Source organism: Chrysemys picta, chromosome 6 (assembly GCF_011386835.1).
Source record: "Chrysemys picta bellii isolate R12L10 chromosome 6, ASM1138683v2, whole genome shotgun sequence".
Lineage (NCBI taxonomy): Eukaryota > Metazoa > Chordata > Testudines > Emydidae > Chrysemys > Chrysemys picta.
This window is the reverse complement of record NC_088796.1, coordinates 97,548,522-97,566,115: the sequence shown is the minus strand read 5'-3', so window position 1 is coordinate 97,566,115 and position 17,594 is coordinate 97,548,522. Positions and strand designations below refer to the sequence as shown.

The following is a 17,594-nucleotide window of genomic DNA, read 5'->3' as shown; positions in this document are numbered from 1 at the left end:
CTGATAGCTCTGGCTAGAGCCTAAGCTTGCTACAGCCAATAGCTTCCTCATACAGTACAAACAGTTCATCTCCAGCCTGGCCTATAAATACTCCTTGCTACCTGTCATTTGGTTTTCCGCAGTAGATACTGCCGACCATTACAGACAGCAAAGTGTTTTTGATGCGGTCAAACATCCAAGCTACAGAGATCAGCAAATCTTTTTGGTTTGACTTGTCTTGAGGTGAAATGTTACTGCAGCACTTAGCCCAGTGGTTCTCAACCAGGAGTACACATATTCAACTCATCTAGATCAGTGTTTCTCAACCTGGAGGTTGCAGCCCCTAGGGGAATCACAGGATGGGTTTAAAGGTATCGCAAGTGCAGGGCCAGCATTAGGGGGTGGCAAGCAGGGAAGTTGCCTGGGGCCTCATGCCACAGAGGGCCCCAGGAAACTAAGTTACATGCTGCAACCCTTGCTGCCTGTGGCTCAGGCTTCAGACAAGGCTCAGACGTGAAAAACAGGCTCAAGTATCACACTGAAATGTAGGTACAATGTTTATATTCCAATTGCTTTATTTTATAATTATATGGTAAAAATGAGAAAGAAAGAAATGTTTCAATAATAGTGTGCTGTGACACTTTTTAGTAGTTTTATGTCTGATTTTGTAAGCAAGTAGTTTTTAAGTGAGGTGAAACTTGGGATACACAAGACAAATCAGACTCCTGAAAGGGGTACAGTAGTCTGGAAAGTTTGAGAACCACTGACTTAGCCCACTAAGATTTCATTGGAGGATGAGATTTGTATAGCACTTTCAAAAATATAACTTGAATACTCTTCCCTTGTTAGATACAAGGCATTCAGGAATGTCTTCTCTTATAGAAAAGGTACAGTAAGTTTAGTTTTTATACATTTAAGTAAAGTTATCTTCTGTTTAGATATTTTCATGAGTGATAAAAATAGAAAGTCGCCCTTTGTTGCGGATATTTATGTATTATTATATCGTTTTACATTACATAGGTATGTTAGTGCAGTTCAAGCATCAATATTGTCAGTGGCTTTTTCTTGTGAAATGTGAGCCTCTGTGTAAGACAAATCTTTGCCTTAAAGGCTAACAAGTTTTTTATATTTGGCTTTATGGAATCCCTCTTTTAGTTTTGCTTTGTAGGCAGGCTACGCTGGTGTGTTACTCCCAAAACGACTTGCAGTTCCTGTAACTGAATTTGCAATGGCAACTCTGAAGCAGTTTTCTATATGAAAGCCAAATTGGATGAAAGGTGGAGAATATTTATTAAGCTTTTCACTTCAGATATCTTAAGTGCACTGTGCCTACCAGGAAAAATGATGTAAAAGAAAATTTAAATCTTTTTTGACTTGTAACCCACAGGTGAAAGCAGTTACTTATGAATCCATGTATGTTAAATTTGGTAAATAGTGAAAAACATTTGCTTAAAAAATATTTTAAAACTTTTTATTCATTCTGTACTTCGAGAAAGAGCTTTAATTTTGGGGAAGATACAATGTGTTCTTCATTCATAATGCCACTTAAGTCTCTGTTTCAAATGCAGTACTCCCCCAAACCTTAACTGTGGAGCCATGACTAATGTTTTTATGTCAAATGGCTTTGATCGAGAGGAAAATATGTAACTGTGAAGAAATCATATTCAGAATAAACTGCTTAGTAGTATAAAATAACTGTAGCTGACCATAGTTTTGAAATACAATAAAGATATGGACTTGAGCCCAAAAACTGAGGTAGGAGAATTTTTTTACTTTAGAATTCTGAATCCTAATTTTTTCCTTTATGTGGCTCTTTGCCTCTACCTCTTCAGGTTATGGGAGCAAGTTAGTATCTTCTTGCTTTCCCACCTATGTTTGGCTAGCAAATCATGACTTCTTTTTAGATGTGGACCTTGCATAGTTATAATAGCTTTGTCTCATTAGATTACTGTAATGTGCTCTACAAAAAGCTGCACCTGGAGACCACTCAGACTCTAGATAATGCAGAATAGCAATGCCTATCTGACCAGGCTTTTTGCCTGAGGGCATATTTAGAGGACAGTGAAGTTAAAGAAAGATGGAAAACATCTTTTATTGGCATTGAGCCAGGTAGTAAAATTGTTCCTAATGATTTTAAAGTGGTATATGTGTAAAAGCAGTTCTGAGTAAATTTTTCAAGTCTAGATTTTTTCCTCATTTCTTACGAGACTAGCTGGATATAAGTATTTATAAAATGTTTATGGTGCAAGTATATTATTTGTTCACCGTGCTTAGAAACAGATATGTAGACTTTTCAGACTAAAGCCTATCTTGAACTATGAGTTAGAAAAAGCTGTTACTCCTAGATAACTTTTTCCAACAAGACATGTTGGATAAGACTCTCCAAAGTGCTGAATGCCCTTAGCACTCTTCAAAATTCAATCCAATGTATACTTTTAGCACAGTATGTGAAACAATAAGCTTCAATTTTCTCCAAGTATCTTAATTTTGTTTGGCTTTTCCTAAGGCAGAAGTGCTCTGTGAATTGGATTAATCATGTTGTGTTTGAACTGTAAGTGATTCAGGTTTTACACATATTCTGAGTGAGTGTGAACAGATGCACTAAATAAATTCACAAATAAATAAATTGGATCAGCCACTGCAAGTTAATTGAAATTTCTGTACAGATGTGTCTTCAATGCAGAGCTAAAGGAGGGATTGTATTCAAATAATTTTAAGAGTAATGGTCTTAATGTTAAAAATTAACCCTCAGAACTCAGGTTAAAATTTTCAAAAATTTTAATCTGGCCATGGAAAAGCTAGCTGTATTTCAAGGTCTTAACACTGTATGCCTGAAGTAGTAAAAGTCAAAACCTTTGATTTGTGATCAACAAACTCAAGTCAAACTTTACACTTGCATGAAGGAAGCAATATCCTGGCATAGATTGACTTCAGTTGACAACTATACATGCTTGTTTTAAGGGTTATTTCTTTTAACTTACCAGACAAAATATTTGATATCACTTCCATCCCAGTATCTATATTACCAAGATATTTGTTCTAAAATACTGTTTGGATGTCTGGCATTTGTTTTTAGTCCCTTTAGCTGTCACTATAAATAATCTAACCATTGGTTCAGTTTAGGCCACTCAGTCATATCTCAGTTACACTTCAGCTGAGTTTCTGTGAAATAAAAGCACAAACATCTTTTCTATGTTTTAATACTATACGTGGGATTTCTTTAATGCATACTATAGTAATTTAAAAGAATTTGCTATGTTTAAATGCTCAATGATGGAAATGTGAGTGGTGCTTACATAATACATTTATTTCTCTCTTTAGTATATCATGTCTATGCTCATATCCAGGTTGATATATTTGCTAGAATCTGGAAGCCCTCTGGCTTCAAAATATCATGCCTCTTTGGGGCAACAGATGCAGTACAGAGTAGTACCCATTTTGTACGTTCATCTATTTTTGGAGTTTACTAGTAGTATTCTCTTCCCAACATCCTTGCCCACCGTGTAGAAAAAGAAACTTGTATGGCAAAAAAGGATATTACTAACCTGGTTTCTCTTTTTGGATGTTGGTGGGGAACAGCTGATTCCCTTCACAGGAGGCATCAAGTTGTTAAGATATGGAAAGGAATGCAAGGTGCCCCATCTGAGCAGAGTGCAGTGTTTAAGGTACTCTTGCTGTTTAATATGGGGCAGATGGTGTTTCCCTTTCCTCCCATCAGAGTTGGTTATAGACGATTGGGGAGTGGGAATCTTAGATGTTGGAAGCTGAAAATTAAAATTTGTTTATCTTTGCTTCTAATGGGAAAAGCAGCCATGGGATCTTGTGATCATACCAATGGGTAAAACTTCTGGCTAGACTTAGAAAATGGGACTGTTATCTAACTATATACAGAGTTAATAACTCTTAAACTTTCAAGCATGGCCATGTGTCGTCCTGGAATTCTCTTTTATGGTGGTCTACTCTAAGTGCACTTTTGAGGATGAAACTCTCTGGTATGAACGTGACCTCTCACCTAGAAAATTACATTTAAGGAATGGTTTCAGAGTAGTAGCTTTGCTAGTCTGTATCAGCAAAAACAACGAGGCGTCCTTGTGGCAGTTTATGCCCAAATAAATGTAGTCTCTAAGGTGCCGCAAGGACTCCTTGGTATTGTCAACAGATTCACCTAGATGTCAAATGTGGTTATGGGGAATATATACACAAAGTTGAACGGTTGTCAATATGAGAACTGTCAGGATACAATGAGTCACCGTTTAGTTTCTTTTAAATTTGTTTTGCTAGAATTATACATGCAGTACCTAGTTAGAATAATTTGTATTGGTTCACACACTTCAGTGTTAAGAATAAAATGGATGGGAGTTCTATAAGGTAGCACAGTTGTCTAGACAACCAACAGGAGGATCTGACATAGCTGGTTTCATATTTTATCTCTTAAAGAAATGCCCAAGCCACATTGACAGCTCGTTTATAGCTCCATGCACTCAATGTTTTCTAGTCTCACATTGGGCCAGATTCCAGCCCTCACTGTGGCCCATACGTAATTCCTTTAGCGCAGTGCAAACCTATGTGGCCCTCTATTGCCATTCTAAATGTTCCCCATTATAGGATCATGCTGTGTGGCAGAGTGGTGATGCAAAGAGCAAGAGAGGGATTGATGACACGCTATACCTGTAATTCTGGGATGCAGAACAGCTCCATTGGCAGGACATACTCTTATTCAGGGAGTCACTCCAGTATCCTGAGCAGCCCAAAATCCAGGAGATGAAAGGATGTAATAAAAGCACCTCTGCCCCTCCAGTCCTCTTGAGCTGTATCTTGCATTCTGTGTTTCCTCTGAAAGGATCAGCGTAGAATCTGGCACATTGTCTATAAAATAGCCAACACATCTTGAAAAGTTGCATAAAATAAAGTCCTCCTGGACATGTAATGCATTTTTTTATTTATATTTGCCTATATACATTCCTAATTCCAGAACCTTGAAAAATCTCCACTTCATTGGTCCAGACCTCTGATCATAGCTTCCATCACATAGCTACTAGTGATAACAAATAATACAAAGATATGTTTCTGTGTCTCAGTAAGTTGTAACTCACAATAATTCTTATGCAAAAGCATGATGAAGGTTGAAAACAAATGCACTGAGACAGTTCACTTTATCCTGTTTATTGTCCACAAACTAGATTTGTGCTTTCTTATGTTATCCTCTCTTTCATTTTATGACATTTCTCTCCACCTTTACAGTGGCACATAGAGATCAATTTCTCACAATCCAAGGACTGAAGAAATGCTTAATCCTTAAAAGTTAGCTAACATCAGTCCAGTCATTGGCTAGAGCTCATTCACTTAGGTGCAAGGAATTTCCTCAAAATCTCTATCACCACCACTCTAGTTCTTGGATGGAGTACATCATCTCTGCCTTAGTCCCAGTCCTTGTTACTGGCACTGATAGGTTAGTAGTTTATAGTGTTAGTTAGTGATAGTTACATTTTCTTTTTAGTGTTTATCTTTTAAAACACTTCAGTTCCTGTTCTGAGTACTGTTACCATTGCCAAGGCATGCCTCAGTCACAAGGATACGAGCACTGCCGCTCCTGCAAGAAACCAGTGCTAGTGAGAGACACCCTCCCCCCCAAGTTTCCTGAAGCGTGATGGGGAGTTGCATGTCGGGATTGGTGTCAAATTTGCAGGGACTTTAAACTAGAACCAAGAAACACAGGGAGGCCAGACTTTAATTTCTCCTGATAGTCAGCTCTGCTCCCACCATCTCAGAGACTTCCTGCTTTGAATGGGTGCCAAAGCACTTTGGCTTCAGTGAGGAGTGCTCCACCTGTATTTGCTGAGTCCCAGCACTGATTGTCTTTCTTATCTCTGAGGAAGACAAACATTGTAAGTTGGCCTCCAAGGACTCAACGTCAGTGAAAGGAAGATCCCCTGTACTGAAGGCTGGCAGGCATGCAGACAATGGAAATAGTCAATTTGAAGCTGAGACCATCGACTCCTGCACAGGCATTATCGACCTAATCAGTGCAGTCTGCTTCAACCCACCAACTGGAGGCTATACCTGTGCCATCAACTCAGGAGGCATTTGCTGCGAGAAGGGACTTGTTCAGCCTCTAGGTACCGGTGTTGCTCATGGTACAGATGTCTTTTAAGATGGTACCGACAACTGCCGGTCACACTTTGCCAGCTACTACAATATTGTGTTCAATACTGTGGGCATCTCTGGATATCTGAATGTCTGATCATACAGTGCTGTGAGGAGGAAAGCCAGCGATGATTTCTCCAGTACTGTCGTCCGCAGGCTCCCAACGCTGATCACAGGCACCAACAGGATCAGCTCCCCAGCCTTCGTTGGTCAGAAGAGGTTGATTTATCTTCAGACTAAAAGGTCTGCTCATACGTCTCACAGTCATATCGTGTACCTTGCCGTTTCCCTCTGAGGGCTTACCACTCTTTGTTGTAATTGGAGTTCCTGGGCTTTACCAGTGGCCATCCTGGAACGCTTTGGGATTCCTACTGATGTCTGGGTGTTCTCCATGCCCACCCCCTTCTGTGACATCAAGTAGGTGTTAAGAACCATCCCACTAAATACACCAGGAGTCCGTGCCCAGTATGATGCTCAGTACCATGCAGGAAGACATTGCTCAGGTGACTCTCCTTTTGAAAGGCCAGAGGAGGCTCCACCTCAGCCAATTATGGCTTTGGCCTCTTCATTACCTGATGAGGCAGTGGTTTTGGATGACTGTAGGGCCCACCAGGACCTTTTAAAAAGGGTGGTTTCTGCCTTGGATATCCAGGTGGAAGAGGATTGCATGATATCCCACAAGCTGATTGACATTTTAGCAACTGCTAGACTTTCTTGGGTGGCACTCTGATTAATGTAGCTATCTTGGAGCCCACCAAGGTTCTGTGGCAGACTCTATCTTTCCTTCCCCCACATCAAAGTAAGTGGAGGGATAGCTCAGTGGGCGGGGAGGGATAGCTCAGTGGTTTGAGTATTGGCCTGCTAAACCCAGGGTTGTGAGTTCAATCCTTGAGCGGGGCCACTTAGGGATCTGGGGCAAAATCAGTACTTGGTCCTGCTAGTGAAGGCAGGGGACTGGACTCGATGAACTTTCAGGGTCCCTTCCAGTTCAATGAGATAGGTGTCTCTCTCTCTAGGTGTGTGTGTGTGTGTGTGTATATATATATATATATATATATATATATATATATGTGTGTGTGTGTCTGTGTGTATATGTATATAGCTGAGCGCAGATATCATGTACCCTCATAGAAGATTAGGGTTGAAAGAGACCTCAGGAGGTTATCTAGTCCTCAAAACAGGACCAATCCCAACTAAATGATCCCAGCCAGACCTTTGTCAAGCCCTCTCCAACGTTTGAGCACCTCTACACCCACCTCTCTCAGGAGTTGCTGGTGGTCTCAGCCACCAATGAGAAAGCACCAAGGGCAACAGCTGTCTACCTTGCAGTCAAAGGCTGCTACAAATCTTGACCTGTTGCAGAAAGCTTTATTCGATGGTTGGCCCGCGTTTCAGGATTGCTAACTGCAGGGATTGTTAGGGTGCTAGGACTTCAACTTCTGGGGTATGGTATATTAAAAAGAGACAGATGGCCAGAGCATGTGAGACAGGAATTTCTTGCCTTGTTGAAGAGGGTAAATTAGTGGCTAGAACCTCACTTCAGGTGGGGGTGGACACTGCCAACTCTGCTGCTAGGGTCACGGCATCAGCCATTATGATTCACAGATGTTCATGTCTCCAGTCGCCAGGTTTCCCTCGAGATCCAACAGACCATACAAAACCTTCCTTTTGAAGGGTTGTGCTCTTCTCTGAGCAGACTGACAGGCTGCATAACCTGATATTAGGGCATTTAAAAGCAGTTTTGTCCTCAGGAACCACTTCACTAGTTGCTTTCACTCCTCACCACCATGATCCAACGAGGAAAAAGAATAGAGGTTATTGGAGACTTCCCCCTTCTTCTGCAGCAGCTTCTGGCTCATCCAGACAGACTAGGAGTTCTAAGCAAATATTTTGATGTTTATGTCAAGGACAGCATAGCACCTTCCATCATGCCAACCTGTCCTACCCCTCTGTTTACCAGCCTGCTATGTACCTGCTCAAATGCTTGGTCTCAAATCATTGCAGACCAGTGGGTCTTAAGTACAGTGGAATTGAAATACACCCTTTAGTTCATTTCCGTCCCCCCTTTTCCAAGCCCAGGGTGACCAGATGTCCTGATATTTGGGGTTTTGTCTTAGCTAGGCACCTATATACCACCCGCCCCATTCTGATTTTTCACACTTGCTATCTGGTCACCCTATCCAAGCCACTTCCCAGTCTCTCTTCAGGGACCACTCTCATGAGGAAGTTCTGCTTTGGGAGGTGCAATCTCTCCTCCATTTGGCAGCCATAGAGGAGGTTCCGCAGTTTCTCATAGAAAAAGGATTTTATTCCTGCTATTTCCTGATCCCAAAAGCAAAAGGATACCTCAGACCCATACTAGACCTGCAATAGCTCAACAGACCTCTCTGGAAAAAGAAAGTTTTACATTGAAACTGCTGAACTTGAATTAATATGCAAATTAGATACAATTAACTTAGGTTTGAGCAGAGACTGGGAATGGTTGGGTCATTACACTAATTGAATCTATTTCCCCATGTTAAGTATCCTCACACCTTCTATGGGTCATCTCGATTATCACTTCAAAAGTTGTTTTTTTTTTTTCTCCTGCTGATGATCGCTCATCTCAATTGATTGGCCTCTTACAGTTGGTATGGCTACTTCCACCTTTTCATGTTCTCTGTATGTATAAATATCTTCTTTCTGTGTGTTCCATTCTATGCATCCAATGAAGTGGGCTGTAGCCCACGAAAGCTTATGCTCAAATAAATTTTTGAGTCTCTAAGGTGCCACAAGTACTCCTGTTCTTTTTGCAAATACAGACTAACATGGCTGCTATTCTGAAACTTACATTGTCATGTTGTCTTCCATTATCTCTTCCCTGGAGATGGGTATGCTGCCGTCAATTTGAAAAACTCATGTTTTCATGTGGCAATACATCAGAGCCCCAGGAAATTCCTGAGATTTGTGGTCAACCAAAGCCATTACCAATTTGCATGCCTACCGTTTGGCCTGTTCAGCTCCCTAGGTGTGTTCACAAACTGTGTGGCAGTGATGGTGGCATTCCGCAGAAAATCAAGATTTCAAGTTTTTTACCTACCTGGACAATTGGTTGGGAGAGGCCAGTCCAAGACTCAGCTGCTGTCCAGCGTGACTGTCATCCAGTCTATCTTTGATACACTAGGGTTGCTTATCAGCACAGAGAAGTCAGTCCTGTCTCCAGTGCAAAAAATAAAGTTCATAGGAGTAGTCTTGGACTCTGCAGAAGCCAAGACATTTGTCCCTCAATTACAATCTTCCAGATGATGCTGGCCATCCTTTAGACCTGAAGAGTCATCCCACCATGACAATATGAAATTGCCTCAGGCTTCTGGCCTCATGCATTTATGTAGTCCAGCATGCCAGGCTCCATCTCAGGAAATGGCAAGGATGGATGGCTTCAGTTTACTTGCCAATTCATCTCCCTCTACACGTGGTAGTGCAAATGCCCACTCAAATTCTGGCCAGGCTGGGCTGGGGGACAGACCCCTTTATTGTGTGTCTGGGGTGCCATTTGCTTCTCCTCAACCAGCTTTAACCCTAGTTAGAGATGCTTCTGCCCTCAGGCAGGTCTCACTTGGGTTTTCTGCAGACAGAAGTTTTATGATCTACACAGGATTTAACTCTGCAAATAAACATCGGAGAATTGAGGGCCATTCGACTAGTTTGTCAAGTCTTCCTTCCTCATATCAAGAGAAGTCTACATGTACTTACAGACAAGGAGGACCTTGTTCACTCTGCTATGCCAAGAGTCATTCAGGCTGTGGGACTTGTGCATCGCCAATTTTTATCAACCTCAGATCCTTTCACATTTCAAGTGTGAAGAATGGTCTGGCAGACTGGTTAAGCAGATCATTTACCAGTCATGATGAGTGGTCTGTCCATCAGGACATTGCCACATCCATTTTGTGGCGGTGGGGGACTCCCTATGTAGACTTCTTTGCAACATAAGTCAGCAGGAAGTATAATTGGTTTTGTTCTCAACAAGGTCACAGTCCAGGGTCCCTCACGGACACTTTCCTGTTGCCTTGGGCAAGTGTGCTCCTGTATGCATTTGCTCCACACCCCCTCATACCAAGAATATTGTTGAAAATGAGGCAGGCTCATGCCCAAGTCAAAGTCACAGCTCCAGCGTGATATCAGCAATGCTGGTTTTCCACTCTGCTGTCCCTCTCAGTCAAAGATCCGCTGTCTCTACCACCGGATCAAGACCTGGTTTCCCAGGACCACAGTCACCGCCTCCTCCCCAACATTCAGGTCCTCCACCTGACAGCCTGGATGCTCTGTGGGTAATGCCCCAGGAAGAGGTTTGTTCAAAGGAAATTCAAAATCCACTTTTAAAGAATAGGAAACCATACACTAAGTATACTTATCTAATGAAATGGAAGCGATTCTCCATCTTGTCCCACTAGAAAGGGGTTTCCCAAGTCCAGTTTCCACTACATCATATTCTGGGCTATCTGTTGTTCCTGAAACAATGTCTGGCTGTTAGTCTCATTAAGGTTCATTTAGCAGCTATTTTAGCTTTCCACACTCCAGTTGATGATTCTGTTTTTTCCCCCAACCCTATGTCAATAAGGTTTTTGAAGGGTTTGGAAAGGTTGTACTCTCAGGTAAAGGATCCTGTTCCCCCTTAGGACTTGAGCTTGGTGGTGTCAAAACTTATGGGTGCTCCCTTTGAATTGTTAGCTATATGTTCCTTATTGTGTGTCTCAGGGTACTCTTTTTGGTGCTACTCACTTCTGCCAGGAGAGTAGGTGAATTGTATGCTCTGTCTTCTCCTCCGTACACTGTCTTCTACAAAGACAAGGTTTATTTAGGTCCACATACAAAATTTCTTACTAAGGTGTGTCTCATTTTCATATCAGTCAAGCAATGTACTTACCTTCTTTCTTCCCGAAGCCTCGTGCTCCTAAGGATGAAGAGAGACTCCACGCTTTGGATATCAGGAGAGTGTTAGTGTTTTACTTGGACAGGACTAAACAGTTTAGATCATTCTCACAGTTGTTTGTGGCAGTTGCAGACAGGAGGAAAGGTCTCCCAGTCTCTTCTCAAAGGAACTTGAATATCCTCCTGTATACGCTTGTGTTATGACTTGGCCAGTGTAGCTTCACTAAGCAGAATACAAGCACATTCATCTACATCACATGCAGCTCCTGTGGCTTTCCTAGCTCATGTGCCTGTCCTAGACATTTGTAAAGCAGCAACTTGGTCTTCAGTGCATACCTTTACCTCACATTGTTGAGACTCAGCAATCTAGAGATGATGCCATATTTGGGTGTGTGGTCATCCAGTCCTTATTCAGGTAGGCTCCAAGCTGGAGCGAACTGCTTGTGAGTCACCTAAAGTAGAATGGATATGTGCAATCACTTGAAGAAGAAACAGTTACTAACCTGTTTCGTAACTGTTGTTCTTGGACATATGTTGCATGTGTCCATTCTACCATGTGTAAATAAAGTCTGAAAAATCTCCCAAATCCATAATCAAAGGGGGTGCTGAATGTAAAAAAAGTGCTTGAGTTAAAGATATTAACAGACAATTTTTAATCATCTGAATACTTCCATGTCAATTCATATGATTTCATTTGTTTTATGTTTCTGATGTCAAACCCTACTAGGTCTTCAATTGTCCATAGTCCTTAAGGAAAAGCACTCTTTTAGGGTAAACAAGACCTGAATTTCTAATATTTAAAAACTTAGTAGGTTGTCACTGTGCATCAAGAGAAGGGGGAGGAGGGGCACGGGGCACAAACCCATTTTTTAATTTTGCATGTCACCTTTACAAACAAATACAGTTGTTTTTTACAGGGATGGTCTAAAAACTTAAGAAAACTATAAAAGCTGTCTTTTAATTTTGTATTACACCGCAACTAAATGTGAATTATTTTATCTTCGGTGTGAATGTTGTTTTTCACAAATCAGGTTTTTGCCTATACATTTTTTTAATATGCCAAAAAAAAGAAAGAAAAAGAAAAGAAAAGAATACTTTAAGAGATTCCATAACTTATTCTGTTATAGTATGATGGGTTTTTTTTCCCCCTGGGGCACCTGTTCACAACAAGTCTGATTTGTCTACAGAGAAATCCTAACATTTAAATGAAAATTCTTATTGAATTATCTCTGTTTAAATATATGAAAACCACAGTATTTAGCCAGACCCATAGACATTCTATTAAGACATATTGGATAAAGGATTAACTACTATTTTTGTTTTGTTGCAGGGATCTCTCCAAAGTTAATATCCTGGTACCTGGTGCTGGGCTAGGTAGATTGGCCTGGGAAATAGCTATGCTCGGTTATGCTTGCCAAGGAAATGAATGGAGCCTCTTTATGCTCTTTTCTTCTAATTTTGTACTCAACAGGTACTTAGCTTATATTTTACTTGCTGGTTGCAACCTATGTGTACTAGGGAGGCAAAAATCAGTGACCAATCCTTTAACAAAGTAATAACCAATCAAAATAAATTCCAAAATCCCTAATCTAGGTAACCAGATCTTTTAGATCTCTTGCTTTCATGTAAATGTCTGGAAGAGGGTAGGAGGGAGGAACGGGAGATTATTCCAAAATTTGACTTGGAAATTTATTATAGCCATACCTGTATGTCATAAAGATTGTAGAAGCAAGAATTGCCTTGTGGTTAAAGCACTGAACTGGAACTCAGGAGATCTGGGCTCAGCCACAAATTTCTTGTTTGAGCTTGAGTAAGTTATATAATTTCTATGCTTCTGTTTTAAATCTGTAAAATGGACGTACTTCTCGTCTCATAGAGATGTTGAGGATAAATTTGATTCATATGTTCAAGGAGTTCTGATACTATGGTGATAAGCACCAAAGAAAATTTATAAATAAAAATAAAATAGGTTGCATTTATTACTAAAAGTTAAGGCAAATTTCTACAAGTATTTATTTAATTTTATGTATACGTTTTTTGTTTGACAGAAAAAATTATTAATAGATGCCTCATTGCTATTAAAATATCAAAACACTTATTAGGCAATCTTTCTCATCCAGCAGCTGCATACACCTTCTAATTACTCAGGTTCACAGCGGTAGAATCCACTATAAATGTTAAGTTTAAGTGAGGCTATGATCAGAAAAATTATCTTATAAGCATTACACCACATGTATAATTAGAAGCATGACATGTTGATGTCCCATGTTCATTTTCCATTAATGACAGATATTAGTCATGTTGCTGAACGCACTACTGGAAGGCGCTCGGCTTCTATGTTAATGAGCGCAGTATAAGAACCTATATAGAATAGAATGATTTCCATAACTAATCTTCAGTTGACAAGGCAAAACAATACTGAATCAGGAGTGCTCCAATCTTTCTTTATCCAAGTGTCAAGCTGCTTTCTGTTTTGTACCTCACCAGCTATCTCCAACAACATATTATCTGAAAAATGATATGAGCAGGAATCTGGTGCCATTTTTAGGCCGTTTCTGGCTAATGCCCTAAATTTCATTTAGAAAGATTTCACTGCAGAAGCTCTAAATTCAGAGTCTGTTCCAGAAAGATTATAAAAGCTTCACATATGAAGTGAGTTGCTAACCATCTTTTTATCATTCAATATTTTCTCTTTTGGTACTTGCATTTTTATTTACTGACTTTTAAAAAAACAAACAAACCCTAGTGCTTAATTTAGTAAAAAGGACTCTTATGGATTATATCTAGATTTAAAGTGTAGATAGCATTCCTCTCTTTTCCTTTGTCCATGTCTTGTTTATCACATTTTGAAAAGAAAAAATTAAGTTTCAAAACCATGCTGGTAATGTAGGTAGTTTTTAATGGATACTAAAATCCTATCTAATTGTTTGCCTTTAGCATCTACTCAAACCACTTCCATACTTCTAAACTGATATGGATTATTAATGAGTAATTAAAATCACATTCCTCTCAGACATGCTTGCCATCAAACACTTGGTTCAGATTTGTATTTAAGTGAATGAAGTTAACATTTGATTCAAAAGCATTATTGTATGCAAATTTAAGAACCATGGGAATTTGATGGGGAAGCGGAGAGAGAGGAGTGGTTGGCTATTATCACAGTCCCAGCAAGGAAATAGCCAATCCTACTACCAATGAGCTGTTTAGAAGGAGAACAGAAGGTGGATTTGGTGGGTGGGGAGATATCAAGATACAATAGTTGTTCTTATCCTGAGTTGGAATGCCAGCAAGTATATGGAAGGATATCACATTTTTTTTTATCTCCCAAGGTTCAAAAGGAACCAGATTGCCAGTAGACTGGCTCATCTGTCTGAAGCGACACATACCTGTGAAAACACTTAATACTTTGATTCTTATACTTAAATTTTTTTTATTATTTTATTACTGTAGCACCCAGGAACCTAGTTATGGACCAGGACGCCACTGTGATAGCATTGTACAAACAGAGAACAGAAAAATGGCCCTTGCCCCAAAGAGTTTATCGTCTAAGGTTGTGTACACACTGCAATTAAAAACCTTTGACTGGTCTGTGCCAGCTGACTTGGGCTCAGGCTAAGAGGTTGTTTAATTGCGGCATAGACATTTGGGCTTAGGCTGTAGCCTGAGCTCTGGGACCCTGCAAGGTAGGAGGGTCCCAGGAGGGCCCGAGCTACAACGTCTACACTGCAATTAAACAGCCCCTTAGCCTGAGTGAGTTGGCACAGTCCAGCCATAGGTCTAATTGCAGTGTAGACATACAAGTATAAACAAGAGCCAACAGATGTATACGTACAAACAGGGGAGAGGAGGGAATAAAAGGAAATAATTACTGTGTTGTTCATCATGATAGGGAGTGATATCTGGTGGTTGGGAGACTGCTTATGTTCAGTATTCCCACTTTTATCATTCATAAATGAGTAATCTCTCTTAGATGTGTAGATTTCTTGTGTTGGGTTGAGACCCCTAAATGCAAAGTCCCCTCCCGTATAAAAATCATAAAAAGGTCTGGAAAGGACTTCAAGAGGTCATCTAGTCCATCCCCCAATTAGTTATGTGGTATAATTAACATATTCTGTAACCCACTGGTTCTTCAAGTAACGTCCCTATGGGCGTTCCATTCTAAGTGTGCTTGAGCCTCCTGTGCCTTTGATCAGAGATTTCTCGTAGTAGTGTCCGTTCAGCCTGCACATGCATGTTACTTAGTCTCATGCTCTGTGCTGTTATATAGCACTGCGCGGGTGAACCGCCTTCAGTTCCTGCTCAACCTTCTCGGCCTCAGATAGAGCCTTAGCAGTTGTCTGTGTTTTTACCTCCACTGTGTCCCATGGTTTTTTTTTTTTTAAGTAGTTAGTACTTAGTAGTAATTTTGGCTGTAGCTAGGGAATATATATAGCTATTTTTCTTAGTACCCTTTAGATAGTTTTTCCCCTCCTGTGAGTTTGATTTTTCTCTGAGGGCATGCTGGGATCTCCTGGTCTCAAATGTTGCCTGTCGTGCCAGGAGGCAATCCCAATGAGTGATGGTTAGTCCTGGTGCATCTGTTGTCTCAGAGAATCTCCTATTTCCCAAAAGTGCTGTCTGGCATTAAAATCTAGAGCCAGAAAAACAGAGAGATCAAACTTCGACTCCTCATGATGAAGAGCTCACTGCACCTGGCCTCTGCCCCTCGCCAGGGGACTCCCTGTGTACACCAGTCTGTGAATAAGTCTGCTGCCTTCACTGTTTCTGAACTGCGGTCCTTGAGGGCATCTAAAAGGAAGACCCAAGATTCCTCCCATAATATTCACAAAGACCGTCCCTCGAGATTCTTCATGTAGCAAATCTGCCTCTAAGAAGCTGTGGTCTTGGATGACTCCTGTACTTCAGCACCCATTGCTTTCTGACCTGGTACCCACAAGGCTGCTGATTCCTCAGGTACTGTCAAACCTGAAGACTGTAGAGAAGAGGTCCCCAAACTGTGGGGTGTGTCTGCTGGGGGCAGGGACATGGAGGAACGTGGGGGGGAGAGGGGAGAGTGTGGCTAGGGCCCAGGCCAGCCCCCAAAGGGGGTGGGAAGGGAGAGCCACCTAGCTCCTGGCCCTGTGCCTGGGGCCCTGGCTGCCAGCCCAGCCTCCTTACCGCTGTCTGCACATTCCACCACCCACCCCCAGAGCCACGGCCCCACTTCCAGCCAGGGCGCAGATGGGTAAAGGGGGGTGTGATCCTGAAAAGTTTGGGGACCACTGCTGCTGAGTCTTAGGCTCCAGGAGGTCGGTGATACTATCAGTGGAGCAAGGCTTCAAGAAGAGCTCTCTCGCTTCTCACCCAGTACTGGAGAAGCACACTCAGCTCTGTATTGTCCTCGGAGCAGTTGAGATTCATGGTACTGTCAACTCCTTCAGCCACTATTATTTCAGCGCAGACTATGGACATGGTACCGACAACACTTGGTATCACAGGAGTTTTGCTTTCTCTGTGACTTTGCTGTGTCCGAGATGCCCAACTCATCATTACATGGCTCCGATTTACTCCTATTACTGAGGACTTCTAGATCTCCAGACATTCACCCAGTACTGACGGTTTCATCTTTCTTCCAGAACTCCACAGCTACAGAGTGATTTGGAAGAGGATGATTCTGATAAAGATCTTGCCTCAGTCTCCCAAATATCTCTGCAAAGCTTTCCCTCTGTTCCTATTGAGGCTCTTTTCCAGAGATGTCTGAGGAGATTGGTGTCACTTGTCAGAAATGGCCCCGACCACTGTTTCGCTGGTATGAACACCCATGGATGCCTCCACCCATGCCATGTGCACCACCTCTTTGGCCATACCGGGACTTTTGGGCAGCCTATCATCAGCAATTTTCTAGGCCTTGAGAACCACTACTCACAAAGACAGAGTCATCACCCTCCCTCCCTAGGAGACCAGAACTGCAGGAAGAAACCTTTTGAGGAACAGGGAGCTAGGGCTGATGAAAAGGTCTCTCTACCAGCTGACATCTCTTCTTCATCCCTGGATGAGGCAGCTATGCCACCTCTTCCCTCCCTGGTGGATGACTTCAAGCAGTTTCAGGAACTTGTCAGTAGAATTGTGGATTCTTTGCAGATTCCTCCTGAGAGGTTAAAGAGCCACATCATAAGCTGCTTGACATCCTTCATACAGCTCCATCTGTTATCTTGGCTGTTAGAGGCCCTACTGGACTCTGCAAAGGTTATATGGCACACCCTCGCTACCTACATGCAAGGGAGCAGATAAGAAATATTCAATCTAAGGACTCCAAATTTTTATTTTCTCATCCCTTTTCGAACTCCTTGGTGGTTGATGCAGTTAATGAATGTGGGAGGCAGCACCATGCTAAATGTATGACCTACCACAAGGAGCATAAGCACCTTGACCTATTGAATAGAAAATCGTATTCGTCAGTACTTTGCAGTTCAGAATCGCCAACTACCAGCTGTTAATGGCAAAGTACAATCGTACAAATTATGTCAAGCTGAACTCATTTATTGAGCATCTACTAACAGAACATAGAGAGTAATCCAGCCAAT

The 17,594-nt window shown here is 41.5% G+C and overlaps 1 protein-coding gene across 16 annotated transcripts in view; it reads left to right on the top strand.

The window, feature by feature from the left end:
* LOC101953441 (carnosine N-methyltransferase) overlaps nt 1-17,594 on the top strand; it is a 48,005-nt gene that overhangs the window by 23,562 nt on the left and 6,849 nt on the right. For all 16 annotated transcript variants that reach the window (XM_065549422.1, XM_065549421.1, XM_065549413.1 and 13 more), the window contains one exon: nt 12,362-12,502. In XM_065549422.1, coding sequence (XP_065405494.1) covers nt 12,362-12,502 — 141 coding nt within the window. The remainder of the gene's footprint in view (nt 1-12,361; nt 12,503-17,594) is intronic.